Genomic DNA, 13,599 nt, shown 5'->3' with positions numbered 1-13,599 from the left:
GGCCAGGTGTGACACAGGGCCAGGTGTGACACAGGGCTTGGTGTGACACAGGGCCAGGTGTGACACAGGGCCAGGTGTGACACAGGGACGGGTGTGACACAGGGCCAGGTGTGACACAGGGCCACTTGTGACACAGGGCCTGGTGTGACACAGAGCCAGGTGTGACACAGGGCCAGGTGTGATGAGGGCCAGGTGTGAAGGGGCAATCTGTGATGAGACCAGGTGTGACGGGGCCAGTCAGCTGGATGATTCAATCACCACTTGGTCTCACCCTGTATTTGGACTTAACACACACAGCTGTATTGGCTGTTGCAGCTGTAGTGGCTGTAGAGCGGCATGAGCTCAGATTTCCTCCGACATCCGTCTGAAGTGAGCGAACAGCAATCATCACCTCCCAAAGATCACAACATTCATGCTTCTGAAGCCCGCTGTTATTGTGTCCTTAAGCACACGCATTATGGCTGCCAGGCTTTGGTGTCGGCCCGGTACACATCCAGTATACCTCCCGCAATGGCTGTGGCTACTGCTAGTCACATGCTTACTCCAGTGTACCAGCGACACGGAAAATATTCAGTGAGAAACTGAGCCCTGATAACAGTGCAGAGTGATGTTATTTTTACACTTCCGGTGGCGCAGAAACATCGACAGGATTTTGTAAATGAAACGCAGTGATTTAATTCCCGGTTGGCCAGTGGTGTACCGTGGTTGGCAATGAGCCATCTTGGAAGGAATTACAATGCTCCCCCACCCACCCCTGTCCAACGTTTCCTCTTTTTATAGCCCACCACCTGGGCCCCTCTGGTCCACTGGCCCAGGGCGCAGATGCACCGCCTGCACACCCGAGAGCTAAACCCTGCTCTCGGTGCAACTCACAAACCGAATGCGCATTATTTGCCTTTAAAACACGAACTATATTGGCTCACGAAGCCTGAGAATTACACATCACTGAGCTAGGCCGCTGTGGTCGGTCAGCTATACCCTTCTCTTTCACATCTGAGTCGTGTGAGCGCGGGGTGCGGGGGGAAGGAAGGGGGGCCTTGCAGTACGGGTGGCTTTCCAGCAGCTATTAGAGGAGCCAATCTCAAACCCAAACTGTGAAACTGGCCTTGGGACCCATCTGAATCTGTCTCGATGACAAGCGGGGCCAAAGATCCTTGGTTAATCGCTTTCATCGTACACGCGACCCGACACCTTAATTGTGCGTTACATCAGCGGCACTATGACTCGAGTTCCGCCATGCAAAGAGAACCTAAACCTCCTTCCTCCTCTCCGCACACCGCCCCCCCCTCCCCCCCGTGGCAGGTGTGGGGACATGATCGTGGCCGTGAACGGGCACGGCACGACCGGGATGAGCCACGCGGCGCTCGTCACGCTGCTCAAGGAGCTCCGCGGGAAAGTGACGCTCACCGTCGTGTCCTGGCCCGGCAGCATCCTCTGAGAGTGCGGCCACAGCGGGCACGGCGGGCACGGCGGGCACAGCGGGCACAGCAACACAGCCGCCAGCACCACTGCCACCGCCACTGCCACCATCAGCACTACAACCACCACCAACGCCACCGACGCCAGTACCACTGCGGCGACCATCATCACTCTCACCGCCACCACCGCCACCACCGCCAACAATCAGGGGTGCAGCCAGACTTATTAAAGGAGTCCTGGACGGTAGGAATAGTCCCAGTATATATGTGTAGTTCAGTTACATGGCAACAAATACCGCAACTGTAATTTGAATATAAACAATTCCAATGAGGATTCTAATTGGAAGCCTCCTATATTTGTTACCAGAATAGGCAGCTAAAATTGAGCTTTTCTCCGCTGTATTATGATACGTACTTTTCACAACTGTTTAAAACCATTTTGGAAAAGCAGAGGTGACCTTTGGTATTAAGAAATTGGTGTGTGAGGCAGGAGACATGTCTATTACTGCGATTATCAGACGGCTGAAATTTTTAACAAACCAGAAATGAAGCATCTGGCCTTTGAGTGAATACACGTCCAAACAATGTACTGTTCGGGGAGAGGATGAGCAATGCTGCAATTCTAAAGAGAACACGGGCAAGGAATTGTCGATGTAATCAGGAGGTCGTTAGGCATGGGACAAGTGTGCAATGCAGAGGGACGGTTATTGGGACAGGTGACGGGAGATTGGCGATCAAGGGGAATATCTAAAGCCAGATAGTGGGAGAATCTAAATGCTGACCTTGGATGTCAACAGCTTTGAGAGGAAAGCAATGGAGATGTCTGATGACCTCTTGACCTTGAAGCGATTATACATACAGTGCACAACATAAAATGTCATGGTTACAAAGGCAGAGTATGCTTCAGTGGAGGAAATGGAATAAAATTATTGGGTCTAATATGAAAGAGGAAAATTATATAAAGTGCCTCTCCAGCCAGTAGGCTCATTCACAAGAGTGAGCAGCTCGCAACCGCAAGGTTCCAGAGTTCACATCCTGGTTGGGCGCCAATCATCTCTCCGGGGAAAATAAAATATGTACCACTTTTGGGGGAAGTCAAGAGTGGTTGTCCGATTGAGAGGCTCGCTCCCGCGATAGGAATGTGGAATTTCCACAACTGGCTCAGGGCCGTAAACAGCAGATGAGCACCATCTCAATGCAAGAAATCACTTCAACTGGACCTGTTACCTGTCTGGACAATGATTTAAAACAAGCTGCGACATTTATCTGTGTGCACCGAATCTGGCTATACCCCCAAATTACCACCACAACCACCACCACAACCACCCCAGCATGATCTCATGAACTATGTCACTTTACTTGACCGATAAGTATTTTTCTATCTTGGATTGCTCTACGTGTGGATAGCTATCGTGTAGTATACGCTATTGTGGCTAGCTGCCTTACAATGCTTTACCATGCAGCGGCGGATTTATTTTCCTTTTTCAAATGTATGAATTTTCCACAAACCGGTTCGTTTTATCAGCGTCGGTGTTGCAGGCACAGCATTCACAGCCGGGTTCAACTGGAGGCAAGTTACAAAAGGTTACAAAAGTGGTGAATGCAGCTTGCAAAGATTTTCAAGCAAGACTTCCAGTTTTGCATTACCGTTTGGAACAGACCGCCAACGAATACGTTTCGACTGAAATTATTAATTGCTCCATGATTTTATCTGTAAGTGGTAGGTACCCAAAAAAACAATAACTTTAAAGAGCGGAATAGCAGTGCGGTGGTGAGCACACTGCACCATTACCCTTGATGACCAATTTAATTTGCTGGCTACAACGAACATCAGTGGTTATATCCGAATCAGTCCCGGGCTACCTCTTCGTCACCAACTCGCAGTGACCGTGAAGTGAAAACAAATAACACCAATGACTGGCATAGCATTCATCTAGCAGCGGATTGACAAAGGCCTGCAAAGTATTTTCTTTAAAAAGCGCCACTCACGTGAGCAACATCTTGGACGTTTCCTCGACCAAAATAATTTTAAAAGGAAATACTTTAACGTCATTATTTCACATTATAAGAAGGCCAGAGGCAAGAGCCGGCCGCGGTTCTGATGCCACTCGCAAATAGGCTCTTAAATGACTCTCCGTCCTTATCAATTTTGGGGTTTTAGGCTTATTAGGGTGCAAGGGCCGCTGCTGTGGAGTAATGGCGAGTCCAATGGACTTAAACTTGCCGATTCGATCTCCCACTTGCCTCTGTCCAGCCAGCACCACCGCAGTCAAGGGATTTGCAGGTCGCGTTTGGTGGGGTCAAGTGTGGGTACTGCCTTTCTTTCCAAGACGTCTGACCAGCGCGGAAGAGTAGACTCTTCCGCCAGCCATGGCATGAGCAAAACACATTGCTGGGCTGCGCCCCTTTTACCCTATTAGGCACAAGGTCTAGTTATCAGATCACAGCGATATCCAATGGTTTTATGGGTCCAAATGAAACTCGTAACAGTGGACAGGTGTGGGAAAATAATTTCCCATGTTAGCTGCTGAATTGTTCCCATTATATTTTAGCCTTAAACAAAGTGCCAAACAAACCTTACTATTTTTCGGCTACTTTTCATCCAGCTGATACACGAATCCATCAAACATTGTGTCGATGTATGCGCATATTAAAGAGATACCTTTTTAAGCTATATGCTGCATACCGTTGATCGTTTTAAAGTGCTTTGCCACCAATCGTTTTTACTGATCAATGGATAGCGAGAGAAACTAAATTGTGACCAAATGTGCACAGCAAGTTTTTTAAAGAAACATTCGTGAATGTCAAATGGTGAAAATCACATCTTGAAATGTCAGAAAAATACTCCCTCAGCTATAATAGCAAGTTAGCAGAGACGGTGTTCACTCGGGGTGACATTATTTAACCCCTCCCCGATTCTATGCCTTCTTCCAATTTAGTATTCAATCCCGTTTTAGCATTGTGGCTGCATACGAGCCGATGAATTGTTGCCATTCAAGAGGTGATTCTTAACTTAAATGCTTCGTGAATGACAGCACCTCCAGTGACTGCATGGGTCACCTAGACCCATCCCCAAATATACGCGGGGAAAAAGAAAAGAAAAGATGGAATTCGATGCACGTTTCGCGAGCTTAAGACTCGCTATTAAATCGCCGATGCAATGCATCGACGCATCCCGAGTGCTCTGCCGTCTGTCTCACGGCACCGGGGACTGGCCCTTGGTGTCTCTATTCTAGCCTCCCACAGCAGAGTTCTGGTGGAGTGCGGTCTGTAGGAGGTCGCGCGTACGTGCAAGCCTCATCGCCGTACCCGAAACAACAAAAAAGCGTGACTCTAAATCATGCAAGCTCAACTGTTTGCATTTTCTGTGATGCGAAAAGGACATTTTTGCTTGTGGATTCAAGAAAGTGCGTCCAAGTATGTGGCTGTAAATACTTTCATATGCATTCTGTTACATTCCTCTTCGCAGAGACGCCCTGCGTTTTTATGTTTTTAATGGGATTTTTTAATGCGGATGGCAAAAATGCTTAGACCTTAAAAAAAAAAACCAGGGCTTTGCTATTTAACATAATAATGTAATAGCTAATAGTGACCTTTAACACTCTCTAAATGTGATGTAATTATCATCTGTAAATTGTTTGCAGAGTTGGGACTTTTATTAAACACAACGCAGAAAATATGGCGTGGGCCTTTATTTATTGTGCTCCAAATACAAAGACAGCACACGCAGTTACTTATAAATACGTCTTAAAGTTAATGCAAACACGTAACAACGGGCACACACACACGCAAACCACGGTATTTTTTCAATAATAACACTAATAAATTTAGTTGTGCTCATTCAATGGACGTGACAGCAATATCAAGCATGGACAATATTAACCCCTACACATCCGTTTATTTGAGATCGTCTCTAAAAGCTCTTTTATTATCCGTGTTACGTTAATATATTTTTTCTTAATTTAATAAACTGAAAAAAAAAACATTCAGAAGTAACCTTGCATTATACGACATTTTAACGATTACATTTTAACATCCAGAATCACGTTTGAGAACGTATAATGAGCACGCTCCATTAAAAAACAAATAGAATACATATTCTTGGTTCTTTCGGTAAAGTCACATAGAAGGGAAACAATAAAATAATAAAAATATATAATTTAAAGTCACGTAGAAGGGAAACAATAAAATAATACAAATAAAAAATATATTTTTATATAAAATAAAAAATATATTTTTATAATTGTATTGTTTCCCTTCTACGTGACTTTATTTTATTGTTTCCCTTCTACGTGACTTTACCGAAAGAACCAAGAATATGAATCCCTGCAGTTACGAAAGCTTTAAATCAAAATAGAATACAGTCCACGCAGCAAGGTCGAGCTATAAGTCCGCCCCGCGTGTTAGCACGCATGCACGGATGCATAAATGTTGTTATATACACACCCTGCGCTGTGGCAGGGTGTACATAGTCCACCAATGGCGCTCCACGTGAAGATGTGTTTTTGAGAATAATTGCTGCTTTGGGTCCTCACAGCTCCAGGTTCCCACAAGGCATTAAAGGCGGGAAATGTTCACACGAAACAGACACACGCACGCACGCGCGTGCCTCCGGACCTGCCAACTTCCTCGTGAAAAATACAATCAGCCAAAGAAGTCAACCTTATAAGGCACACAAAAAATATATATATAATTATAACCATCAATATTTGTTTTTTTCCTTACAGAACCCAGTACTTTTACTGCTTCATTTGAAGCTTTGTACCAACCCCCTTAAAACAATCTGACTTTTGCTCTTCAGTGGGAAGATGCGGGTAACTTGAAGCGAGCGGCAACTCTGACCTTTGGTCGGACAGCCTCTGGTCGAGAGGTGTCCTCTCAGGCCATATGGACACCGTCCATTGTGCCGCCTTGGTTGAGCATCAACCCCACGGTGTGTACGATTGGGTGCGGTGTGTGGAGTGGGTGAAGTTGGTGCGGTGCGTACGATGGGTGCGGTGTGTGGAGTGGGTGAAGTTGTTGCGGTGCGTACGATGGGTGCGGTGTGTGGAGTGGGTGAAGTTGGTGCGGTGTGTACGATGGGTGCGGTGTGTGGCGTGGGTGAAGTTGGTGCGGTGTGTACGATGGGTGCGGTGTGTGGAGTGGGTGAAGTTGGTGCGGTGTGTGGAGTGGGTGAAGTTGGTGCGGTGTGTACGATGGGTGCGGTGTGTGGAGTGGGTGAAGTTGGTGCGGTGTGTGGAGTGGGTGAAGTTGGTGCGGTGTGTGGAGTGGGTGAAGTTGGTGCGGTGTGTGGAGTGGGTGAAGTTGGTGCGGTGTGTGGAGTGGGTGAAGTTGGTGCGGTGTGTGGAGTGGGTGAAGTTGGTGCGGTGTGTGGAGTGGGTGAAGTTGGTGCGGTGCGTACGATGGGTGCGGTGTGTGGAGTGGGTGAAGTTGGTGCGGTGCGTACGATGGGTGCGGTGTGTGGAGTGGGTGAAGTTGGTGCGGTGCGTAGGATGGGTGCGGTGTGTGGAGTGGGTGAAGTTGGTGCGGTGTGTGGAGTGGGTGAAGTTGGTGCGGTGCGTACGATGGGTGCGGTGTGTGGAGTGGGTGCGGTGGCCAGCCAGCCGCTCCGCCTCAGCACAGGCTGTGCTCCTCCGAGCCGACCAGCTCCTCCCTGTACCGGAGCCGGTGATTACGGTGTCTGCGGTGCCCCGCGGCCGTCACCTCATCACCGCCGCCGCCTTCTTGCCGATGGCTGCAACTAATGACAGAGACAGCCGTATCGGCATCCCGCCGAACTAATCGCCGCGCTCACCGCTCACCGCGTACAACGGATAAGGGGGGGGGGGTACCAGAGAACGACATGAATAATTCATGCTGCTACTGTCATTTCTCCACCACTCCTTGGTTTTCACTTTTATAATTTGGACGTGCAGTGTTAATATCTCACTTAGCGGGTGAAGGTGTTTTCTCCGTCGCGCCAATAATTTACGCTTACTGTATTCTCCGCATGATAAAACCCACTCTGGAAAGAGAAGATGCACGCCAGAACTCTTGTCCAGGGTGTCTGCGTACTTTGAATTTCTTGCGCACCGCACGTAGCCAACCGTGCTCATCGGAGTGTCAATGCATTATGAAGAAATATTGGTCTCTCGCCAGCGAGCACCTACACTTAACGGATTGTGACAAACCCCTCAACTTTTGCTTTACAATAGGGAGCAAGAAAGTGATTCATAATCCGCAGAATATGGCAGTTGCCCGTCGAATGTGTGCACAATTAAACCACGATCAGCCTTGCAGGAGAGGAGGAGAGGGCATGGCGGGGAGGGGGGGGGGGCAAGCCGAGGGTGGAAGCGAAGAAGGGAAGGGTGACGGGTGAGGAAATTTTCACAACATTGATCGTGATTGGGGGGGGGGGGGGTGGGCGGTGGTGGGGCCACCAGCAAGCGCCTCCACACAGAGTTAATGAGCGTGCGAGAGGCGACACGGACCTGTGGAGCTGTTGACAGCGGCTGTCTGCCCTGTTGTCCCGGTCGTGACGCTGCTTCTCCCACGCCCTGTGCTGGCCGCGCGCCTGCTCCCATTGGTCACGGCCGCCGGCGAAATCCCCCGAGCTCGACGCGACGGCCTCGTGTCCTCCGTGAGCTCTGCGGAACACGCACCTCCTGAGATCTCACCTCCTCCTCCACCACCACCTCCTCCTCCTCTCCCTCCACCACCACCTCCTCCACCTACACCTACACCTCCTTCGTCTCCTCCTCACTGCGGGAGGCATCCCTACGCGCTCCCCCGCCCCCATCGTTGAGCGCAAATCACAAACCAGAACCAGGACTACCCTCCGGCACGGTGACTTTTTATAAATTATTTATTTTTTTATGTTTAATGGCTTAACTTTTAATTGCCGAATAAGCGAGTCGTTTTGGCATAAGTTGTGCGCTTTCGTTGTGTGTATAATGCTTTGCTTTGAAGGTAGATTCAAATATTGTTCATTAGCCATTAATATATTTCTATACTGGGAACAAATTCCATACCGTGACGTTCAAAACACTTCCCTTTTCATGCCATTTCTCGCTCTGCTCAACAAGTTCTTATCACCTTGCTCATATGAACTCTCATTGAATACACCTTAGCGGTGCTGTTTATTGCTGTCCCGCTTGGGTACCTTTCGACATTTTGGCCTGTGCTCAGCGACCGTGATAAAAAAACACATATTTTCTAATTCCTGCACGGCACGCTATGCTTCTGGGCTGCTAGCATTACAGCCTGCTTGGCACCATTAGACTGTACGTACGTACGTGTGTTGAACTTCTTTCACACCGTACATAGCCAACTGCGCTAATCGAAGCCTGGTTGGCATCGCAAATAAACTGCCCTGTAAACGAAGGTTCAGCGGATTCATAAATTTTGGAGTTATACTGCATAAGTAAAATGCTGTGTCGTATAGCCTCCTCCACCCCGACACAGCCAATAAATAAAGTTGTCACGTGGTGAACTATCGTGCCAATTTATTAACTGCTTCAGCCGTACCACCGGTGTTGTTTGAGAGGGATCCACACCACGTTTAACAATTCAGTGTGGACGTTTCGCTGCTAGTTACAACCAGCATCATCAGGCAGTTGCCAGAATTTTGCGCACATATCAAAGAGTCTTGAGTCTTGGGGGGCCTTAAAATAGGTATAACTGCGTGATATCGCGCAACATAATTTCGAAAGTCAATACAGCGCAACTATATATTATGAATGTCCGTGCCCCTCAAAACATGTATTTTGTGCAAGAGGGTCATCAACAAAGGGACTAATGTAGCCTGTTCCACCACAGGCCCTTTGCGTCAAGAATTCAGTGGCTGCAGAAGAACATTGTGTGTTTTCTTCCTCCGCTTATGTTTCCATGGCAAAATGTATGGCCGTGTGTGCTGTTGTTCTGTCCGGGACAACATTTAACTCCCCCCCCCCCCTCCCCCGCATGATTGCGGAAATCGGTGGCCTTGGTCTGAAGCGGCCCACGTTGCTCAAGGAAAGATGAAATTCTGCGATCACGTAGCAGTCACGGCGTTCCATCACTCAAACGAGAACCAAGCGCACGTAAAAGCCAGGACATTTCCCTCGCTTTAGAATTAGATATTGATGGGAATAAAATTATATTGCACTGCGCCCAAGCAACCTAATACGGTGCCGCCCGTTACCCCGTTGACACTGGACGCAATTCACGGGTTCGCTTAAGTGGTTTTTACAAGCGCTTTACTGTAAAAGCAACCGAATTTACCACTCCCAATGAGCTTCGCTAAACTCTTAACTGGGGAGCAATACGTTTTAATGCAGGTGTCACTTCATTAGTAACAACCCTCCCAATGCCCGACTTGTCCTCAGAAGACTCCTGCACACCGAGACAATAAGCCACGAGGACTTAACGTAGACAGAGCCACTCGCAGTCGAGGCTAAGATTGCGTTCACCTCGCTTGCACTCCAGCGGTGCTCGCAGAACCTCGCGGTTGGTGAACAAATTACCGTTGCTAAAAAAAAACACCCCTCCCCCCCTCTCTATGCATGTGTGTATGTTGAACTTCTTTCGCACCGTACGTAGCCAACCGCGCTAATCGGAGAAGCTCCTCTAGAAGATTCCTCTAGTGGAGGCACCTCTGCTAGCAGTGGCGTGAGAGAAAAGTGAAATCCTGCAACTGCTTGCCCGAAAAATAGAAACAAAAATAGAAATGTAGACAACAAGTGTACAATCAGGAAGTCCCAGCATGCTTTACATGTCAAGATATCGGCGCCTTTCCTCCGCACACTGCACACAATCAAACTATAAACTAAACTATTTTTTATTTTACCAGGTAAAGCCCACTGAGTTATATAGATATTTTCAGAAGCGACCTGATTGATAGCTCAACGAAGTTGCTTATCACGTGGAAATGTATAGCAGCCAAATACTCTAAATGCATGTTTCTAAATGTGGAGGGAAAAACCGGAGGAGCCAGAAAAAAATCCACCCGACTACGGGGAGAACATGCAAACTCCAAATATACAGGCGTCCGGGTCAGGATTGAACCCACTCCTGTATACCAGGCGAGGTAGTTAACATCTCGTCACCTCGGCGCCACCACACGGCTTGCGATGGCTTGAGCTGGCGGCCTGGCGTTTTTATTTTAGGCAGAAAAGGATGGTGATGGGGGGAACACTCAAATCTCAAATCCTATCATGCAAAGCATGCTAGGCCTCCCTGCTTTGGGCTTTCTAAAACACCCGACTGTGGATAGCCCTCCGATGCGTTTTGTGGTTTTATGATGCCATGTGCTGTTTTTCGGCACAATGTTCGACATTTCCCGCCACGTGACTGAAGTGTCTGCTTCAGGAACTCAACGGAATTCAAGAACTGAAGTCACGGTCGGAGAGAGCCATGCAGCGCAACCGCAAAAAATCTACTCAGCAGCAGCAGCAGCACCTTATCGCATATAATCATCCTTTAATTTCTGGACCGCGTTAATTTTTGCAAGAGGCCGACCAATTTCCACATTAGTTGGAGAAAGTGCTTGAATTGGAATGGGCCGGTACTGGGCATTCTCCTTGCCCCCCCCCCCTACACCACCCCCCACCGACATGCCCCCCCCCCGCCCCCTCGCTCCCTCTGCCGCCATTAACCGTCTGCGCCGAGAAGAAGCTGAATCTGGAGCGCGGGAGGGGGTCAGGATGGTACCCGTTGTTGCACGTGGCGGGCATGGCGCCGCTCATCTGGCCGGCGAGGGCCGCGTCGCGGGCACACTGCTGCATGTAGAGGTCCCAAACGGCAGCGGCGCCCGATCTCCTGAGCAACGACGGCCAGGCCAGTGGTGTCTGCCCGGGGCTGGGCGTGTAGCCCATCCCCAGGGCTACGTTCGTTGCGGACGAGAGAAAATGAACAAAATGTGAGCCATCGCCATTAGGCGCGTAGCAATTCACGTCGCCCACACACACCAGCAATTGAGTGAAATGTCACGATTCGGTGTCACGTTTTTTCCATTCAAGAGCCCTGTCGTTATTTTTGTGTTGCTCGTTTACGGAGCCTCGTCTCTGTACCATCTCGTACGCGACGTGTGACTCAGGTGAAGAGCGGTCGCGCGTTGCGGCCAAGGACGGGAGTTTGATTCCTGGCCATGGCTAACATAAGTGAGCGAATTATATTTTAACCAGTCCTGGGCACCCACCTTCCCCCGTACCAAATTCGTCATGTGGATGAATGGGGCGAAGTATGTTCATGACCGGGACAATGCGCAGAGACCTTGATCAAGAAGTGCATTGATCAGAAGCGTTAGATTATATAATGTGTCTCGTTTGTAATTTATATATTGTGTTATCGCTTTATCCTGCCTCATTTTGTAGCGGTGCATCTCGAATTGTATCGTCTGTCTAGTTCATACTGTACTTTCTAATTTGTACGATTATTTAATTGTCTATATTGTACCCTTTCACTCACTTATACTGTTAATTTCCAATTTTCTTAATCGTGCGTCTCATTTATATTGTCTATTATATTTAATCAAGCTAGTATTGTCCAACTCAATTGTTCCATTAGCCAAAATGTATTTGAGTACTGTAATTTACAAACTGTTTGTACGAATCCCGAATAACCAAACCTTGCACGCACGATTCTACGCTCGTACCACGAACAAAAGAATTGACGCTTCGAGAGACAAAACGTTATGCGGTGAAATCATCAGCGCATAAACGCCCACCTGAGTTGCTTAGCGCACTCACTCGCTTAGCCAAATTTCACGGGACGTGGGGGGGGGTCGCGATGCTGCGATTCCCGGCAGCCGCGCGGTAATTTCTGCGGGGAATAAGCGAAGTGAGCGGTCTGCTGTTGTAAAACGGATGTTAAATACCCCGTGGCATCGTTCGCCAAAGTAGGGGTTTACGTTTCGGCACTGGAGTGTGCAATCCCAAGATGAAAGACCGCTCGCAAATTGCTACAAATTGACAACATTCGCTGCTTAGCGTATGCCTGCTTCCTCCGTGTGGCTATGTTGCTCGACTACATTGGCGTGCAAACCTTAATCCACCCCGCCGCCACTCGGAAGCAATGAGTGCACACAAACAAACACAACCACTTAAATATTAATGACCTCAAGAGATACAATACCATTATACATTAGAAATTAGGGGTCGGTTACAAATATCCGAGTCGTGTTTTAATGATGATAAAAGTAAGAAAAGAAAAATACACAACGTAACGTACAACACGCACCGAGCAATTATTTTTTGAACGAATGTAATTTATGGCAGCACTTACTGTTGTAGTCGTACGTGTGAGCCATCGCACCATCATAGCTCGGGAAGCTTTAAAAAAATAATACAAATAGCATCTGTGCACTTTGGAAATCAATTTATCCAGCACGTTAATCCATTGGAAAAGATGTCACATGCAGCGTGATACCGCCGTGCGATTCATATTTTCAGCGTTTTTTTTTTTAAATATAAATCCGTACATCAAATAAAAATTCTAATCGCCACGTACGATTGTGAAGTAAATGGTAATGTAGAGTGAAACGGTTGACAATCCTGGACGCATTTAAACGATTGTGAGCGCGCCGTATAAGTCGGATGTTATTTTAATTGAAACTCACCTTTCCGCGGCATTGAGGACAGCGAATAAATTGGATGGGGAAATACCTGTGAAAGCCACGTGCCCTGAAACAAATGAAAACGGCGATCGGTGAGAAGGGCACATACGCCTAATGAAATGGGACTTCGTGCAGAAACTGCCGCCTCGGCACCAAAGGCGGTATTAAAAAATTGTAACGGGATTAAAATGGCACTAACGACTGAAAAACACGACGCGGTCCATGTTACGGCTTAGAGGGCCCTCCCCTTTTAGGGCTCCGTTGGGAACCTTGATGGAAACCCTGTCCAGCAACTATTGACAAAAGCAACTGCTAATTTTATATGTTGTTTGTGTTTGCAGAGGTGTGCACGACGCGAATTGGGTGCAAGCGCAGACTTGCCGCCTTTGGTGATTTATTCCACCTGTCCCGTTGCAATACTCAACGAGTTAATCGCCTTTCCGCACGCGCGCGGTGACCAGCCTCGGTGTTCGGCCACCGCTAAGTAAGCCGCCCGTGCCGTCTGATTGTGATTGATGCGACGGCGCGGCCTGACCCCGTGGAGCGAGCGGCGGTCGCTCACTCGCTCGCTCGCTCGCCAAGTGACAGACGCGGGGGCAAAACAAACCC

At 48.3% G+C, this 13,599-nt stretch overlaps 2 protein-coding genes across 7 annotated transcripts in view; one reads left to right on the top strand and one right to left on the bottom strand.

Annotated features, from left to right (window-relative positions):
- Positions 1-5,095, top strand: part of LOC116943459 (ligand of Numb protein X 2) — a 50,808-nt gene extending 45,713 nt beyond the window's left edge. For both annotated transcript variants that reach the window (XM_076067794.1, XM_076067793.1), the window contains one exon: positions 1,303-5,095. In XM_076067794.1, coding sequence (XP_075923909.1) covers positions 1,303-1,438 — 136 coding nt within the window. In that variant the 3' untranslated portion in view covers positions 1,439-5,095. The remainder of the gene's footprint in view (positions 1-1,302) is intronic.
- LOC116943568 (uncharacterized) overlaps positions 5,096-13,599 on the bottom strand; it is a 40,428-nt gene continuing 31,924 nt past the window's right edge. For all 5 annotated transcript variants that reach the window (XM_076067796.1, XM_076067798.1, XM_076067797.1 and 2 more), the window contains exons 11-15: positions 12,994-13,057; positions 12,660-12,706; positions 11,088-11,259; positions 7,889-8,044; positions 5,096-7,158 (exon numbers count right to left, since the gene is read on the bottom strand). In XM_076067796.1, the coding sequence (XP_075923911.1) occupies positions 7,032-7,158; positions 7,889-8,044; positions 11,088-11,259; positions 12,660-12,706; positions 12,994-13,057 (566 nt within the window). In that variant the 3' untranslated portion in view covers positions 5,096-7,031. The remainder of the gene's footprint in view (positions 7,159-7,888; positions 8,045-11,087; positions 11,260-12,659; positions 12,707-12,993; positions 13,058-13,599) is intronic.

The sequence above is a fragment of the Petromyzon marinus genome, chromosome 18, assembly GCF_048934315.1.
Source record: "Petromyzon marinus isolate PM22_M1 ecotype Great Lakes invasive population chromosome 18, UKy_Petmar_22M1.pri1.0, whole genome shotgun sequence".
Classification (NCBI taxonomy): domain Eukaryota; kingdom Metazoa; phylum Chordata; class Hyperoartia; order Petromyzontiformes; family Petromyzontidae; genus Petromyzon; species Petromyzon marinus.
The sequence above is the reverse complement of the archived record's forward strand: the minus strand, read 5'-3'. Positions and strand labels throughout refer to the sequence as shown.